The sequence below is a fragment of the Phoxinus phoxinus genome, assembly GCF_949152265.1.
Source record: "Phoxinus phoxinus genome assembly, chromosome: 19".
NCBI classification, from domain to species: domain Eukaryota; kingdom Metazoa; phylum Chordata; class Actinopteri; order Cypriniformes; family Leuciscidae; genus Phoxinus; species Phoxinus phoxinus.
This window is the reverse complement of record NC_136894.1, coordinates 1667225-1687224: the sequence shown is the minus strand read 5'-3', so window position 1 is coordinate 1687224 and position 20000 is coordinate 1667225. Positions and strand designations below refer to the sequence as shown.

At 36.0% G+C, this 20000-nt stretch overlaps 2 protein-coding genes across 2 annotated transcripts in view; one reads left to right on the top strand and one right to left on the bottom strand.

Annotated features, from left to right (window-relative positions):
* The window catches only part of med30 (mediator complex subunit 30), a 29162-nt gene extending 18845 nt beyond the window's left edge, over positions 1-10317 (top strand). The window contains exon 5 of the mRNA XM_079591620.1: positions 9025-10317. Within this exon, the coding sequence (XP_079447746.1) occupies positions 9025-9120 (96 nt within the window). The 3' untranslated portion in view covers positions 9121-10317. The remainder of the gene's footprint in view (positions 1-9024) is intronic.
* Positions 10318-10669: 352 nt separating this feature from the next.
* The window catches only part of ext1b (exostosin glycosyltransferase 1b), a 109736-nt gene continuing 100405 nt past the window's right edge, over positions 10670-20000 (bottom strand). Inside the window, 4 exon segments of the mRNA XM_079591613.1 lie at positions 10670-13754; positions 16959-17130; positions 18785-18968; positions 18971-18994. Coding sequence (XP_079447739.1) covers positions 13569-13754; positions 16959-17130; positions 18785-18968; positions 18971-18994 — 566 coding nt within the window. The 3' untranslated portion in view covers positions 10670-13568.

The following is a 20000-nucleotide window of genomic DNA, read 5'->3' as shown; positions in this document are numbered from 1 at the left end:
GGTGTGTGTGTGTGAGAGTGTGTGTGTGTGAGTGTGCGTGTGTGAGTGAGTGTGTGTGTGAGTGTGTGTGTGTGTGTGTGTGTGTTTGAGCGTGTGTGTGTGAGTGTGTGTGTGTGTGTGTGTGTTCTCAGATGGAGTGGGCGTGCAGGGAATGGTCATGAAGGTTTGATACACACAATAGCCGTCTGGTGTCGAGAGAAACGCTGCGGATCAATGCAGACTCTGCAATACTGTGACATTTACACACTCGGCCTCTGTTCACTGCTGAGAACATGTCAGAAAATAAATACATACATATTTTGTTACATTATAAATGTCTTTACTGTAACTTTTGATCATTTTCATGCATCCTTCATAAGATAAAATACATTTTCCTTATAAAAAAACTACCGTTCAATTTTTTTTTTTTAAAGCACGAGAAACAGAAATACGGTAACACTTTACAATAAGGTTCATTAGTTAACATTAGTTACTGTATTAAGTAACATGAATGTTACAGTATTTATTAATCGTTGTTAATGTTAGTTAATAAAAATACAGCTGTTTATTGTTTGTTCATGTTAATTCACAATGCATTAACTAATGTTAATAAATACAACCTTTGATTATAATAATGTATTAGTAAATGTTGAAATTAATATTAACTAAGATTAATTAATGCTGAAGTATTGTTCATTCTTAGTTCATGTTAACTAAGGTATTTAACTAATGTGAACTAATAAACCTTACTGTAAAACTGTATTTTAAGGGAAAATTATTGTATTTTATATAGTAAGAATGCATGAAATTGATCAAAAGTTACAGTAAAGACATTTATACTGTCACAAAATATTTATATTTTAAAATTGATGCTGTTTGTTTTGATGCTGTTTAAAATTGATGCTGTTCTATCCAATAATTCTGGAATTTTTTTTATCACGTTTTCACAAAAATATGAAGCAGCACAACTGTTAATGATAATGATCATAAATGTTTCTTGAGCATCAGATCATCATATTACACTGATTTCTGAATGATCATGTGACACTGAAGACTGGAGTAATGATGATAAATTCAGCTTTGATCACAGGAATAAATTACACTTTACTATATATTCACATAGAAAACTGATGATTTACATTATAATAATATTTCACTATTTTATTGTTTTTACTGTATTTTTAATCAAATAAATGCAGTCTTGGTGAGCAGAAGAAATATGAAGTCCGACCCAAACGTTTTAACGGTAGTCTATGTTTATTAAAAAGCTATAGATTACTGTATACATGATATTGTTATGTATAACTTTGGGATCTCTGGGTTTCAGAACATCAAAGTTAAGGATTGTACTGGATGTGTTATGTATAATATTGTCTTATGTAAGTATAATATGTAACGGCTCCATCTCTCAGTGCATTATGGGGCTCTTGGTCCCTTTGGAAAGTGTTGTACAAACATCATGTAGTGTAGGTGACGTGAACGGCAGGCTTTTCTTCAGAAAATGTGAAAATCTAGTTGTATTTTTTGCTGCCTCTCACAGGCTGTCTTGTCAACATGTCTGAAGGACTCTCGGTGAAGGGCAGTTGTGCAGCGTTTTCCCCGTCACTCATCATTTACTGCATTCTTGCCATCAGCAGTCCTCTCGTGTAACACACACACACACACACGCACACACACACACACACACACACACACACACACACACACACACACACACACACACACACACACACGCACACGCGCACACGCGCACACACACACACACACACACGCACACGCGCACACACACACACACACACACACACACACACACACACACACACACACACACACACACACACACACACACACACACACACACACACAGGGCCATCTGGCGTCAGCTTTGATCAGAATAAACCGCTGATGAAGCGAGTTCAGTTTTTGGATGTTCAGCAACGGCATTAATGCCAAAACACACTGTCCACATCATTTACTCCACGAGACACACGACACTGAGTCAGAGAGAAAACTGTTTAGGGAAATCCTAGTTTCATTCTTTTTTTTTTTTTATCATTTCATATTATCTATTTATTTTTTACATTTATTTATTTTATTGTTTCAGTATTTTATATTGTTTTATTTTTTTCATTATTTTGTTTTAATGCATTATTTTTTTCTTTTCTTTTTACATTTTTTTATGTTATTTCATTTAATTTTTAATATTTTTTCCCCCATTATTTTATATTATATTGTTTTTATTCAATTTAACAGTCAATCACAAAAAAGAATTAAAAGAAATTTAATTTGTCAAAATCACTGAAAGTGGTATAGTCTGATATATCTGATATATTTGTGACCCTGGACCACAAAATGGGCCAATTTTTTTTTAAATTGAGATTTATACATATTTGTCCGATATACAATATTTGGTCGAGACACAACTATTGAAAATCTGGAATCTGAGGAGCAAAAAAATGTAAACATTGAGAAAATCTCCTTTAAAGTTGTGCATTTATGTTCACGATTGTGCTGCCTTCACTCACAAAAATACATGTTTTATATATTTACAGTAGGACATTTACTAAATATCTTCATGGAACATGATCTTAATATCCTCATGATTTTTGGCATAAAAGAAAAATTGATAATTTTGACCCATACAATGTATAGTTGCTATTGCCACAGATATACCCGTGCGGCTCCAGACTGGGTTTGTGGTCCAGGGTCACACACACACACACACACACACACACACACACACACACACACACACACACACACACACACACACACACACACACACACACACACACACACATATATATATATATATATTTTTTTTTTTCTAGAAACCATGAAATTGCAACTGACCTTTATAAAAATAAAAAAAAGAGCAGATTTGAGATTTTCATATTACTAATAATCTTATGCTGCATAGGGCAAAACGATCATATGATTTTCCAGCAACACAGATTGTGAACAGATGATGGCAGAATCGTCAGTTTAAAGCTAAATGTTGAGGTTTCCCGGTTCAATGATGATCTAGTCGAGCGCAGTCAATGTTGGGTGAGTCCTGACATCACAACAGAACTCCATGTGTGCATTAGAGATGCTGTGACGTCATTATAATAACTATAATAATCGCTGCATTATAATAACTGAACCGAGTCGAGAGACACAAGGCAAAGTTCGCAGCTTTTATAATGAAGACCTGAACAAGTGTTCCTTAACTTTCTGCACTTTGATCCTTCTCTAATAATCGTGCATTAGCATTAGCATTAGCATTAGCTGGTGTTAAAGCCACAGTTCTCCAGCGCGCTCCTGTAAACCTGCCAGAGACTCGGTTCTGCTTCTCACTTCTGGAAAAACACAGTTTTCTTTGTGAACCGTGCAGTGGTTCTTCATAAAACCTGAATCTGAATAAGTCCACGTTTGATCAAAACTCTTCCTCACATGATCATGCGACGGCTTTGATGTCGATGTGAATCCAGACTTTATGAAGGTTTTCAAAGTTTTTCTGCAAAAGCTTGTGTTTATAGACACCAAAACCCCCAAGTAGTGCACACTATTGTTCATGATAGAAATATTACAGCGATATTTCACCCAAAAAGGAGAATTATATTATTTACTCACCCTCGCGTTGTTGGAACACAAAAGAAGAAATCTTAAAGAATTATTTTTTTCTTAATAGAATGATGTTTTTTGGGTGTTTTTTCATGTTTTTTGATATTTTTTGAATTTCATTTTGATATTTTTATGTATTCTCTTTTCATGGTAATGCAACACAAAATGCCACAACAACAACACAACAAACACAACAAAAATACAGTCCATGACAAGAAAAACAGGAGTAGGATGAAGAAAATAAAAAATTCTTATAATAAAAAAATTGCAAATTAGATGGCCTCACCGACATGACAATAAGTAACAAAACCAAAAAAATAACAAAATAGCCCAGACCAGATGTAATCTACTATCAATTTTAACAATTACATTTTTATTATTATTAATCCTGCTTACAAAACAAACAAAATACGTTCATTATAAACATTATTTGCGATGACATGCATAAATCTGTGTTATTTTTATAGTTTTTATTAATATTTGAATTAGATTTTTCATTTTAATTTCAGTTAAAGTTCATTTTTATGTTTTTTTGTGTGTGAAAATATCTCTATATATTTTTTAATTTGAGTTATTTTAGTACATCGTTAAACTTAATGAAAAGAGAAATGTTGCCCTGTAAAGTAGCAGAAATAAAATACATGTTTTTCAATATTTAATATTTAATTACATTTATTTTATTTGAAGCAGTCCCTTTAATAATCAGAAAACTACTAAACAAGTATATACTAAAGCACTTCATATAGAACTTTTTAGGGCTGTCCATTTTATGCATTCATTTAATTTAATTTCACTTTCATTTATTTTGTTTCAATTCTAGTTACATTTTATGAATTAAACAGCTCATGATTATACTTTATTAGTAGAAAGAAATAATAATGGCCTATTAAACATTAAATAAATATCATGCAATCATTTAAAGGAACACTCTGCTGGAACACAGGTGCTGCGTGATATCTCTGCGCACAAGTAGCAGTACTTCGCCTGTGCTTCACCCTAATATAGTCCCAATCAATATCTGCCTATAATCACCCAGTCTTAATCTGCATCGCTATTTGTAATCGTTGTGAATACACAGGCCACAAGAAGTAATTAGGTTTTTTTTTTGGTTTTTTTATCACTTTTACTCAGGACATGCTAGCTGGCAACAAAGGATTCCATTCATTATGCTAAGCTAAGCTAGCAGCGACCCTGCCAAACTAAAACAATGCATGCACTGAGACAAAAATGCATTTGCCCACCTATCTACATGTAGGAAGGACGGTGAATAAGCCCTATTTCACAAAACGGTGGAGTGTTCCTTTATATATAACCTTTTTGGCATAAAGTGTTCTTTCAAATTGAGTCCAGAATTTAAGACATTTTTGCCTTTTTCACTTTTTTATTTTTTTTTTTTTTTTTTTTTATCATTTAACCTGTGTTAATGCCAAGTGCATAATGTAGGCACATGTGTGTATTTTTTAATTAGAATTGTACAATTTCACCCTCATTTCACTTTTAATAAATCTATTTTGCACTTGTAACACAAACTAGTTCCTCTCAGCGCCTTTTGGACAAAACTGTCCTCATTGAAACCCATTAAAACGGCAATATTTAATCCCAGGGACATTTAACTATAAAATGATGCAATCTTTGTTAATAGGCTTTCATTCTGTTGGCAAGGCTTCAAAATTAAACTTTATCTACCATTTTTTTTACCAGATGTTGCCATTTCCTCAGGTTTGGCCTATAAAGCAAATACTCACTATAAAATACTTTAGTCCTTTTTTTCTGCTTCTGCATATTATAGACTAGAGCCATTAGATGCATTGCTGCTGTAATTGTGTGTGTGTGTGTGTGTGTGTGTGTGTGTGTGTGTGTGTGTGTGTGTGTGTGTGTGTGTGTGTGTGTGTGTGCGCGCGCATCTAATGGGGAAATGTGGTACTGCGCACAAACTAAATCTCACGTAAAGCTCATTTTTGGAGATATCAACCTCAAATATATACATATATTTTTTTTTTAAACTTGGAACATAACTTTAGAATTATAACTAAACTTTAGTATTATATTATATAGTATATTATTATATTATTTTTAGTTATACTAGTAACTAGTTAATAAATTAGTAACTATAATTATATAGTTACTAGTCATAATAACTATAGAATTTTGGAAATATAAACCTCAAATAATTTTGTTTTTTTGGAACCGGAACATAACTTTAGAATTAGGCTTTGGTTTTTCTAGCAGGTTTAGGTTTCAACATGTTTCATAAATGAGATATTCTATATAAAATGATCGTTTTCATAAACTTAAACCTCTATGACTTTTACACTTTTTTCACTTAAACAATAATCTGCCACGGTTTTGTTTAAAACGAGGCCGATCTTAAATCTGCGCTCCAAGCTTTAAATGCGTATGAAAGTTTTTTGACACGGACGCTGTTGTCCGCTTTGGACGTGTGTGCGAGTGTTGGCACACGAGGGTTAAACGCTGGAAGCCAGTGTGTCCCGAGAGCCTTCATCATCACAGTGAACATCTGAGCTGAGACTTCAGCTGTGTGTCCTCAGGCTGATCAGTGTGTGTGTGTGTGTGTGTCCTCGGGCTGATCAGTGTGTGTGTGTGTGTGTGTGTGTGTGTGTGTGTGTGTGTGTGTGTGTGTGTGTGTGTGTGTGTGTCCTCGGGCTGATCAGTGTAATGCTCTACTAGTCTGGCTTTTCCTCTCGTCTCTCACAGAAGCTGCGACTCTCAGATCCTTTTTAAAGCGCCGTCTCCATTGTTTGCTGTGAGCAATTTACCCGCGATGCATCTTCTGTAAAGCTCAGTTTTGTGTGTGTGTGTGTGTGTGTGTGTGTGAACTCTTTTGAGCAGTAAGGTTGCAGGTTATATATATAGTATAGGTTATCTAGACTATACATTGCCATTCAAAAATATTTTATTAATACTTGTATTCTGCAATACCAGGATGCACATCACATAAAAAACTGCTTTTTAAAATTGTAATTATATTTTACAATATTACTGTATTTTTTTAATAAAATAAATGCATAAGGAAATCTTTAGTAGTGTATGTTAAATTGAAAAGCTGTAATTTTCCTTATTAAATGTTGTTTGAAGAGTCTTTTGTTACACTGTCAATTAAGGTTTTTTTAGATAAAAATGTATGATATATATATATAATTTAGAATCACAAATCTGAATAAAAAACATAATATACATAAACCATATATATATAGTTTATGTATGTGTGTGTATATATATATATATGGTTTATGTGTATTATATTTTTTATTCAAATTTGTGATTCTTAATTACTGTTTATCTAATCTAGGCCTATATTTTTTATTTAAAAATGGTATAGGACATACACAAACAAAAAAGCTACGATAGGCCTAACAGAATATCTATAAATGTTCACACTTTTGATTCAACATTAACCATATTTTCAGCTTTTTTGAGAAACCACAATGACCTGTTATTTGTTTTAATAATAATAATAATAAACTTTATTTTATAAAGCACCTTTAAAAGCAACCTCTCAAAGCGCTGTACACAAACTAAGCAATACAAAGCTCAAATAATGAAAGTTTTAAGTCTTTCAACTCCACTGGAAGTCTATTCCACTCATGTGTTCCTCTAAAAGCCACAGATATAGCGGACCGATGATAATCCTCCAGTTTTCATCAGGATAACTCGACACAATCCCGGCTCTGCCGATCCACAGGCTTCATGGATCTCCGGTTTCAGCCGCTGCTTCTGGCCTGAGATCAGGGACCGTGTTTCCACTAAAACAAGCCGAAGTCACACGATATTCCCACAATAGAACAAGCTGGAGATGATGAATGCTTATGACATGGTGCATTGTCCCAGTGGAAGTGGGCTATTCATTTCAGAAGTGTAGACCGAGGCTATATCGGGATACAGACGGTCAGCAATAATACTCGTACTCTACTACAGCATCTAAATAGAGCACTGCTTATAGTGAAGGGGGTAAAGTGTGCCGAGTAAACAGTCCCAGCTCTATTACACCACCAGGGATCCCTGAAGCTTCAGATGCACTGTTATAAAGAGAGTCAGTTTGAGTGACAGCTCCCTCTTTAACAAGCAGTTTTTGGCCAGAGTATCTGTCGTGTGTGTGTGTGTGTGTGTGTGTGTCCAGTTCAACACTACAGTCATATGTCTTATACACACTGTTCACCTTTCAGTTGGGTCGAAAAACATCCAAACGTCTTGACTTTATCTACTTGCTTTGCCTGTACAAAAAAGTCTCTGTTTGCTGCTTTATATTACAAACTGGTATTTGTTATTTTATCTTATCATCATGTAATTATACTAGTTTTACTGTTTACTGCACTTTTGTTATTCACCGAAAATAGTTTAGTCCTACTTGCACGTTGCAAAATAAGGTGGATACGCTGAATTTAATTGATCAGTCTGATTCACGAGCAGATGACTCTTCTGAGTTGGTTCTTTGAATCATGAATGAATCATTTAAAAGACGTATGAACACTAGCGGTTTGAATCAGTGTCACGTCGTCTTCTTCATTTATATAGCGCTTTTAACAATGTAGATTGTTTCAAATCTGTTTTACAGATATAAACGTATAATTTAAGGTAACAGATTGTTTTACCGCACTTTATTTGTCTAGTTACGGTATTTACATCTAATGAACCGAAGCAAACGACTCTTCTGAGTCTGTTCTTTCATGAATCATTTAAAAGACGAATGAACAATAGCGGTTTGAATCAGTGTAACGAATCTTTCACTGAATCATCTGAGTGGGTTCTGAATCAATATTTTGTGGTTATTTATCAGTCTGTTATGCTGCAATCTGGTATTTATCATGGTATTTTATCTTATCATGTAATCATAGTAGTTTTACTGCACTTTATTCTTTAGTTATTTACATCTAATGAACCGAAGTCTCGCACATATACCGAAAATCTCTTTGCACGTTGCAAAATAAAGTGGATACGTTAAATTGAATTGACAACCAGTCTAATTCACGAGCAAATGACTCTTCTGAGTCTGTTCTTTAAATGAATCATTTAAATTAAAAGACGTATGATGAACTCGTTAGCGGTTTGAATCAGTGTGATGAATCCTTCACTGAATCAATATTTAGTCATTCTTTAGAGAAAAACAAAGACGGTACGATCAAAATAATCCAAACACTGCATGTGTTCTGTTATTATCATCATCACATCTGTGTCTCGGGTAAAATATAGTTTCTGTTGCTGCAGATTCTGTAGAACACACACACTGACTACTGTGTACACACATACTGACTATAGCTCTGCACACACACTACATATAAATGTGAGACAACATGAGTTATTGCTGCGTTTTGTCATGCTACACACAGCGTGTTATTGAAAAAGAAACTGTGTTACGCTGCTGTTCTGCTCACCAACGCTGCATATTAACTGAACAAATGTGTATTTCCTTTTTTATCACAGAAACTCAAACAGAAGAACCAGCAGCTGAAGATGATTATGGACCAGCTCAGAAACCTCATCTGGGAGATTAACTCCATGCTGGCTGTCAGGAGCTGAAACACACACACACACACACACACACACCAACTCTCTCTCACTCACCTCACACATGCTCTCTCACACACACTCAACCACAATCTCTCTTACACACACACACACTCTCTCTCTCTCTCACCTCACACATGCTCTCACACACACAAAATCACCACACACAAACTCACTCATTCGCTCTATCTCTCTCTCACTCACCTCACACATGCTCGCACACACTCACTCTCACACACACACACACACACACACACACACACACACACACACACACACACAAACTCTCTCACTCTCACAAACTCACCCACATGCTCTCTCTCGCTCTCTCTCACACACTCGCACACTCACTCTCTCACTCACTCTCTCTCTCACACAAACTCACCCACAATCTCTCTTACACACACACACACACACACACACACACACTCAACTACACACTTGCACGAACACACTCTCTCTCTCACACACAGTGTTGTACATATGATGCGTTCAGGTCCTCCTGGGAAGTTGGTATGTACGAGTTGGAAGTTGTGTTTACACACACACACACACACACACACACACACACACACACACACACACACACACACACACACACACACACACACACACACACACGACGTTCAAGTCACATTGTTTTTAATTTATGAAGCCTCTGTAAACTTTATCAGTACATATTACATTATTATATTACAATGCAGGGAATTCTCTTATTTTGTAGTAAATAAAGCCTGACAATGTCACAGACACTCTGTGTGACACACAACGTCAGTGTGACCCGACACTACCAAACTCGAGAAGAAAATCCTGAGCTTCCCACTCGTAAATACGACCTTCCGACATGTCTTGAACGCACTACATCAGCGTCGCTGTTCAGAGGCCAGACGGATGCGGGAAGAGCAGCGAGCCACAAAATGGAGAAGTTCTGCTACATTCATAACAACACACGCTGGAAACCCGTCGCTTCATCGGCCTCGGATTCAATCTTCACCCTGATGAACACTAGAGGTCTGAGCGGCTCGCTCACTCCATGCTTCAAATGAACCTTTTACGCCAGTATAGTCCTCATATTTTGCATGAGTGATAGCTCATATTTACTTTTAAACTGTATGTTTCTCAATCATAACTTGCAGAAAATATTGTGTGGAGCATTGCATAGACTATTAGTGTGTTAATATATCTACATAAAAACCAAACGCACTTCTCCACTGCCTCCTTTGTGTAATGTGTCCCGTACCAGCACAAAAGTTCAGAAATAAATGATCCGAGTTCAGTATTAGATATTAAAGCAGCCAAATTGTTTTTAGAAAAAATAAGTACAATCAATAATGCTGATTTCCATCATGAACGGTTCAATACACAGTGAAAAGTGTTGACCTGAAATTATAACCTTGAGTTATTTCTAAATTAATATACTCACGTTGATACAACGATATTATAATAATGTGGAGGTACACTTGTAGAAAAATATTATCATAATCAAATCATATTCTTTCCACTCCCCTCTTTATGATTATTAACTGGAAACACAACACACAAGTCACATCATTATAGCATCAAATATGACTTTATTCATTTTCTTATAAATCATTCATACAAAATTGGCATTCTGCAATTTCTTTATTACCTCTATAAAAAGTCATCTGTTAATTACTGGGATGACGGGTCAGGACAGGAGGGAGCAAAACATAAATCTGAACAAAAATAACCCAAAACAAACCAGAATTTACTCATAAATAGTCTAAAGTGGTCATGCAAGTCTGGTTAACAGCCGAACGTGAGCAACCGTGTTCCTCCGAGGGGTCGCGAACTCAATCCACTTGAATCAAAAGGCACAATCAGGGAGAGATCGGTGACATTATGAATCCATATTGCTTATTGCTAATCACAGAACGTAGGTTAAAGTTAGTATGCAGACTCACCAGTTCGCTTCGAGACTGGACTAAACAGAGAGAAATGAAGCAACAGAACGCATGAGTTTTCATCAGCCAAGATTCTTTGGTGATCTTGCATGTGTGTGGTTAGCAGCAGCATTCAGCCGGCCGACGCAAATGAATGGCTTTGTCACGTTAAGCTGGGTAATTAAAAGAACACCGGCATCAGTGTGTGTGTGTGTGTGTGTGTGTGTGGACAAGAGCCTCGAGCGGATCGGGACGACGACGGCGTTGGCAAGGGCGCAGAGATACAGACATTTGATGCCCATAAAACCTTCTCACACACACACATGTGGATCACGCGTGTGCATGAAACTGACGTAACAAAGACAATCATGGGTGTAAATGCTGGATTACATTTTTTAAAATGGTTTGCCGGACTTAAAACTCAACCAGATGTGGCCATTTGTGTTAAAACTAATGACAAATGCAACCGGTACAGAGCGCAATTACACTGGAAGCGTTCAGGGACTTATTAACTCACACACTCGTATAACAAGATCCAGCTAAACGCAGATGTCAAGATGGACGAAACTTCAGGGATTTTCATTGGTTCGGATAATCACATGAGCAGATTTCTTCTCAGGGTTTTAAATCACGATTCAATGTAAACAAAAAAAAATTTAAAATACAACGCAAGGTTCCTAAACAACATTCAGTGTCAGATATGCGTGTGAATGACGTAGTGTAGAAATATATCACCGGATTCCTGATAATGCGAAGGGGAAATCCAAGGCTTTGGCTCACAGCTGGCACATGTTAAGTCCAGTCACCTTCAGTAAAGGCCACTAAAGCTCTCCTTCAAGATCCTCTCTCTGGAAACACACGTTCCCTTGATATGAAGAAACCAGTACGGGTGTACGTCACTTTGCAGGGGACATAGATTAGCCGTGTCCGCTTGTGAGTGAGTTTTACACACGGACGCGAGGACGAGGAGCGAGGCAGTGCCGCTGAACTTTGACGGACAGCTCATTTTTCACAGGGACGGGAGATAAAGGAGAGAGAGACGTCTCACTTACACTACGGCCCGAAGTCCTCACGATGCGGAGCTGTGGAGAGTTGCACAGAAGTGTTCGCTCTGCCTTTGTTTGTATATGACGGACACTTCTCCCAAGTCTGGCTGAGAGGATATTTGGGGAATTATAATTAATATTATTACAAAAATGCATTTTTAAGGTGGATTTGCATGAATTAATTAGATAGGGAGGGTTTGAAAAGCCACTTAGGGAAACTTATTAGTCTTGGCACCGTTTAAAAACAATAAAAGCAATGAAATACTGCAGGGTGTGTGAATGGCGGTTCTGCCGATAATAACTGGGTTTTTTTTTTTTTTGCACACTGGAATATTTGTTCTGCGTTTGTGAACTTTTCACCTGCATTGAATCGAGATGAAGCCTTTTGGAAATTAAAAAGCCTCTACACTGCAAGAATAAAAAAATACAATTCTTGTTAAGCATTTTTGTCTTTTCATTTTAAATATCGAAACGCTCTTAAATCAAGATCTTTTATTTGAGAAGCAACATGAGATATTAAGTAAAAAACTAAAGAAATCATGAAGTTAGTGAGTGCTTGAAACAAGAACAAATATTTGTCAGTGGAGTCAGAAAAAATTACTTTATTGACGTATTTTTTCTTGTTTTAAGCATAAAATAAGTAAAACAAAATCTAAATTAAATTATGCCTGTGCTTAGAAAAATGTACTTAATTTTTTCTTGTTTTAAACAGACTCAATTTAATTTTGATTTTGATTTTACTTGTTATTTTAAGCTTAAAACAAGAAACAATGTCAATAAAGTAAATTTTTCTGACTCCACAGACAAATATTTCTAATTGATTTAAGCACAAACTCATGTACCCCCCAAAATGTTTACTTGTTATTTTAAGTCATGTTGCTTCTCAAGTAAATTTGAGTTTGTGCTTAAAACAAGAAAAAACATCAGAAAAATTATTTTTCATGTGAACAAAGTTTATTTTTCTGACTACACTGACAAATATTTGTTCTTGTTTTAAGCATAAAATAACAAGTAAAAAAAAAAAAAAATGAAGTACATTTTTCTGACTCACACAAATATCTGTTCTTGTTTTTAAGCACAAACTCATTTTTTACTCATTATTTTAAGTCATGTTGCTTCTCAAGGTAATGCATCTTAATTTAAGAATTTGTAGATATTTGTACTGTAAATTGACTTGTTTTGCAACTCCTCAAAACCTTGTAAATAAAGCTGACTCGCACACAATCCCGGCTCACTCCCTCCGGAAGCCGGGAGCAGAGCCGGCTCGGGAGAAGACGTATCCGGATGTGTCGTGGTTCAGAAGTGCTAACGCGACGATGCATCCCTCCTGCCGTCGCTCGTGTGCAGTTCACCGACCCTGAAACCCTCGCGAGAGTTAAAGCGCGTCAGGTGTGTGTGTCGTCTGCGGTGTGTGTCCTCTGCTCGTGTGCTGAAGGGACAGTGGACCCGTGGGCTCCTGAGAGTCTCTCGCGGCCCCCTGCTGAATGTCCACGGAGGGCCGCCAGTCGGGTCAGAGCCGCTCGATCTCCCTGTATTTCTTGCGGAGGATGGAGACCTGGTCCTTGAACAGAACCGGGTCCAGTCTCATTTGCGAGTGGACCAGAGGCATGCCGCCAAACCAGCTGGCGAACTTGTTCATGCAGGTCTGGCGCTGGGCGAAGTGGTCCGGGTCGGCCCAGCGCGAGGCTCGAGAAGACTGAGGAACACACACACAACATTACACGCTTGTCACCAGATCATATACACTCATATACATATACACATTTTTATCGGTAAGATTTTTTTAAAAAGAAGTCTCTTCTGCTCACCAAGGATGCATTTACTTCATTAAAAATACAATAGAAAACAGTAATATTGTTGACAATTTAAAATAACTTTTCTATGTGAATAGTAAAGTGTAATTTATTCCTGTGATCAAATCTGAATTTACAGCATCATTACTCCAGTCTTCAGTGTCACATGATCCTTCAGAAATCAGATGATCAACATTTATGATTATTATCATTGTTGTAAACAGTTGTGTAATTTTTTTCAGGATTCTTTGATGAATAGGAAGTTTAAAAGAACAGCATTTATTTGAAATATAATCTTTTGTAACATTATAAATGTCTTTACTGTCACTTTTGATGTATTTAATTAATCCTTGATGAAATAAAGTATTGATTTATTATATTTCTTTCCCCTCCAAAATAATAATTCTCACTGACCCGAAACTTTGAACGGTTTAATGTTACAAAAGCTTTAAATTTCAGAAATGCTGTTCTTTTGAACTTTCTATTCATCAAATAATCCTGAAATAAAAATGTAAATAACTGTTTTCAACACTGATAATAATCATAAATGTTTCTTGATCATCAGATCATCATATTATACTGATTTCTGGAGGATCATGTGACACTGAAGACTGGAGTAATGATGCTGAACATTCAGCTTTGATCACAGGAATAAATTACACTTTAATATATAATCACATAGAAAACTGATGATTTACATTTTAATAATATTTCACAATTTTTACAGTATTTTTAATCAAATAAATGCAGCCTTGGTGAGCAGAAGAGACTTTTTAAAAACATAAAAAATCTTCTGATCTAAACCGTTAGTCTGGTAGTGTGTTTATTAATGTACAAGGGGTGTAACCGTACACTATATATATATATATATGATGATAATAATGATGGTTTGGCACTTTTGGATGCAAAACATGTCAGTAATATATTTTAGAATAAGGTTAGAGTTATTGCTCTCATCCGATCCATCTCTTGTGCTGAGAAAAACTGATCTCAAGGTTATTATAGTTTAGCATTTTTAAATTTTAATATAATTTTCAAATTTCCTATAAATTTCAGTTTAGTGTTAGTTAGTTTGTTTCATTAATGGTTTTGTTAGTTTAGTTTTTATTTTGTGAACACATTTCTGTTTAGTTTTTATATATTGAGTTTGAGTAATTATAGTTTAGCAGAACACTTCCAGTTAAAGACGTTTAGTGTGTGCAGTTTACAGTGAACTCTTGTGAGAAAACCTCATGATAATAAAAATAAAAGAATTGTTTGAGGATGAACAAAGAACCAAACAAATGCAACTAAAAAGTAAAAATTATTCATTCATTTGTTAAACGTGGCGTATAAGAAAAAGACATGCGTATGATTATTATGATTACTCTGTTATTTCTATGATTAATCCTTTCAAACATTATTCTTGTATTGATACATTTGTGTTTTGTGTCTATCTATTGCATAGTTTAAAATCATATACTCATAATCAAATGACGTTTAGTGTACTTCTACTCTGACTAATAGTCCTGGGTTATAGACTCGCTGCTTGTTTTTTCCGCTCTGCTCGGTGTGGTATCGTGTGTCGTGTGTGGTAGATCTATCTTTAGCTTCACATGAGATGTTATCTTACCTGGAATTAAGGTCTAATCATGATGCACATATACTTATTTGGCCATTTCTGCTTCACGCAGAAAGCAGTTTTACTTTGAAAAACGAGTAAAGACGCGTCTCGATTAGCGTCTTTTAAAAGTCGAACTTAGGCTGCGTTTACATTTGGCATTAACATTTGCCCTGTGTCCGGATGTTGTCCACACACACATTGAAACGACGAGTGTAAACGCGCTTCTGATGGGAATGTGATCCGATTCATCCAGCATGACACTTCTTACATCGGACTGCGACACTACACCGTTTTCCTTTTGTTAATAAATAACTTAAAAGTTAGGCTTTTCTCGTGTGTCCCAATTTTGTTGCGTCCCTTTGGAACGAACACACACACGCGCACACGCACACACACACACACACACACACATACACACACGCACCTTTATGAGGACATTCATTTTACACAATGCAATCTCTAGCAGTTTACCGTAACCTTACCCATCACAACTAAGTGCCTAACCCGAACCCAATGTTGTTTTCGTCAACGATGACGATAACACAATTATTTCGTTGACGCACCTTTTTTTATGAGGATAACGTTACGATGACTAGCTAAAAATGGCTCCAAGGTGACTAAAACATGACGAGACGTTTTCGAGTTTTCGTTGACGAGATGAGATGGAACGAAAATGATTATAAGTCTGACGTTCACAGTGCATGTAATTTCTGCCTATAAATACAATAATTTTGAACTCTGTACGATGTACGATCAATAATGAAAAAAATCCCATAATGTACGATCATTTCAGAATTGCCCGCAAATTAGTTAAAATCTCTCGGAATCTAGATCGAACGAGCAAGAGCGCGCATGTGTAGCGCGCGCACAGCAGAGAAAGGGAGCGAGAGACCTTGCGTGTGTGTGTGTGTGTGTGTGTGTGTGTGCTAGTGTGTGTGTGTGCCTCACGAACCGCATGTAAGGACCAACCAATCGAATTATTCAGAAAGTCTAGTTTATCATGCAAAGGGTTTAAGGTTAACTGTTGTTTTATGAATTGCAAAACTTGCTGCAACCTGTCAAACCTAAGCCCATTTCCAATACTTTTTAACCTAAATGAATTTGTTAAAGACTACTTTTTTTAATTTATTTATTTTACTAAAATTGACTAAAACCTTTTTGCGTTTTCGTCGACTAAAACTTGATTAAAACTATCAAGTTTATAAGTGACTAAAACTAAAAAGCATTTTCGTCAAAAAGACTAAGTCTAAAAGGGCTGCCAAAAACAACACTGCCCGAACCCTGACCCTAAACTGACCCTTAACCTCATTGTAACCTGATCCCTAAAACCATGTCTTGACCCTCAAACAGGGCTTTATGGGGTCTCAGAAAGTGAGGACCGGCCAAAATGTCCTCACTTTACTCTCTTTGTCCTCAATCCAATGGTCTAAAACTCAAACTGGTCCTCACAAAGATAGTTGTACACACACACACACACACACTCTCGGGCGCAGTGTCCGCTCACCTGACCCATCATGGTCTCCTTGTACTGCTTCTTCTGAGTGACCTTGATGGGCGGCAGCTTGGAGACGGCGGACACGAGGAAGTTCATGAGCAGATCCTCACAGTTGGCCAGCTGGTCCACCATGCTCTTCAGGCTCGTGGGCAGGAGGTGCGTGTACAGGAAGTGGTAATATCTGGAAGATATTAGAAATATATATAATATTATAAATATGCGACCCTGGACTCGAGTCGCATCGGTATATCTGTGGCAATAGCAACTATACATTGTATGGGTCAAAATTATCCATTTTTCTTTTATGCCAAAAATCATGAGGATATTAAGATCATGTTCCATGAAGATATTTAGTAAATGTCCTACCGTAAATATATAAAACATGTATTTTTGTGAGTGAATGCAGCACAATCGTGAACATAAATGCACAACTTTAAAGGAGATTTTCTCAATTTTTAATTTTTTTTGCCTCAGATTCCAGATTTTCAATAGTTGTGTCTCGACCAAATATTGTCCTATCCTAACAAACCACACATCACTGGAAAGATTATTTATTCAGCTTTTATTCATGATGTATACATCTAATTAAAAAACCTGACCCATGTGACTGGTTTTGTGGTCCAGGGTCACATATATATAATATATGGACATGGTCAAGGACAGGCGGAGATGACCACATCATACATGCAAAAGCTCAATAGGACAATGAACATTTTGTTGGGCTGGATAATAGATATTGATTTTGCAGAAATCCCAATATCAGACTTATAATCAATGGGTATTTAATCAATGTTTTGAATGCCCTCTGTAATACTAAAGTGTTCTTGCAACAGGTTATTAACTGCAAATCATGTTTATCATCATATTAGATTATTTTTCATTTGTGGTGGCAGGTAGAATCCTAAAACTAATTAAAATATTTATGTTAATTTAAATAAAGCTGAAATAAAATATAAATATTAGTTAAAAAACTAATAGTTTTTTACTAACTAAACTAAAAAACCCAATAGTTCATCATTTTAGAGAAGCCCAGAATTATGAAAATTGATATGTGATGTTACTGTTTATTTCTGTCACCAACATTTCATTCAATTATTTATTAAGTTCAATGTCAATAAGCTTTTACAGGATTTCTCTAACTTTTTAAACACAGAGGCAAAAGGTATATTATTTTAATAAATGTCTACCTCTTGTTTGCCACTCCAATTAAATAACGAACTAGAAACTGAATCAAATCAGAACTGAATTGAAACCTATTCGAGAAATCGTTGCCTATATAAAATCACAAACACTCTCAGATGCTAAACAGAGTTTACAGTGATTTAGAAACCAGAAAAACAAACTACACTACCATTCAAAAGTTCAGGGTCGGTTTCTGAAATAATTCTGAAATATTATTACAATGTAAATCAGCTATTATAATGTGAATATATAGTAAAGTGTAATTTATTCCTGTGATCAAAGCTGAATTTATCATCATTACTCCAGTCTTCAGTGTCACATGATCCTTCACAAATCACTATAATATGATGATATACTGTTCAAGAAACATTTATGACTATTATCAATGTTGAAAACAGTTCATAGTTTTGAAGAAACCGTGATGCATTTAATTTTTCAGGATACTTTGATGAATAGAAAGTTGAAAACAACAGCATTTATCAGGTTTAACTGTAAATATTGATGAATTTGATGCTTCTTTGTGGAATAAAGTGTTATTCCACAATTTTCTTCTACTTATTTTCTTCCAAAAAAACCCAAACTCTTTAAATGGAGGATCTTTAGGCAGCAGAAAATAGTCCTGGCCTCATTTCTCGTGTCTCTACACACAGTACCTGTGGTAAATGGCGGCTCCGGTGAGAACCATGGAATAGTCATTGGTCCATTTGGAGGTGTAACCCCAGCGCTCCTTATTATTGTCCCAGAAATGACTTCGGGCCGGATATCCCACAATCCTCTCTGGGAAACTCTGCCACACCGTGAAGGCGAAGTCCACCTGCAAGACAACATCGAGCTCGCGTTAGAAGCCGCTCGCCAAACCAGCGCTATAAAGATATAAAGAGATAACCCTCACACGTGTCCTAACTCCTACTACACGGGATAAAAGCCTCTTCTCCAAGTTAATCAGAGTTTGTCCTAACCGGCCGTGAGCGACGACTATTTTAGAAACTGTTTTTATGTTTCTGCGCCGTCGCGCTGGAAGAAGAAACACAAAGTGTGGCACTGATAACCTCAGGCACTGTTTATGTGCTTTATTTAATGTTAAAAGAGTGTCATGTGACTTTGAATATCATGTAGTGCTCCAGCTTTGAGCTGTAAAAGCAACAGTGAAGAATTCACCTCAGATCTTGAAATTAAACATGGAAACAAGAATGTTCAAACTGTGAACAAACGAGTGTATTCTTTGACAAAGATTGTTTTAGTAACTCAGTCGCCTATATAATGTTTAAATGGTGTAATATTTGTGAATTTGATTATGTAGCCTAAGAAAATCCATTTTCTTGCGAGTGCCGTCAAGATTACCCACGAGACTCCGCCCACACGCTGTTCTGATTGGCTGTGGGTTTTGATTGATTTTGACGCATCTCGGAGTTGCGTCTAGTGTGGACAGACAAATTATTTGTCGCTGGAATCTTACCACATTGCGTCTGGTTAGGACAAGGTCTCATCCTTCTCTTGGGTCATTTTGACCCGGATTTTTTACAAATCGAGACCCCTAGGACTTTTGTCGCACTTGAACCACGAATACAAAAAAAACGTTTTTTGGGGATGGATTCGTGGAGTTTTGTGGTTGAAATTTTAAAAATTAAAAGTCATTTAGAGTTATTTAGAATTTAAGTTTAAATGTGAGTACCGTAATGTGCTTAAATTACTAAATATTAATAATGTAATGATTATATTAGATTCAATTAAATGAAAGTAATTAAAAAAGGTAAATAAAATAAAAAATAACAAAAAAAAATCTCCAAACATTTGCAATAAAAAATATAATCAAAATCGAATAAAATAAGCTTTCTGGACAGACAAAAAAAAAAAAAGAAAAAAAAAAAG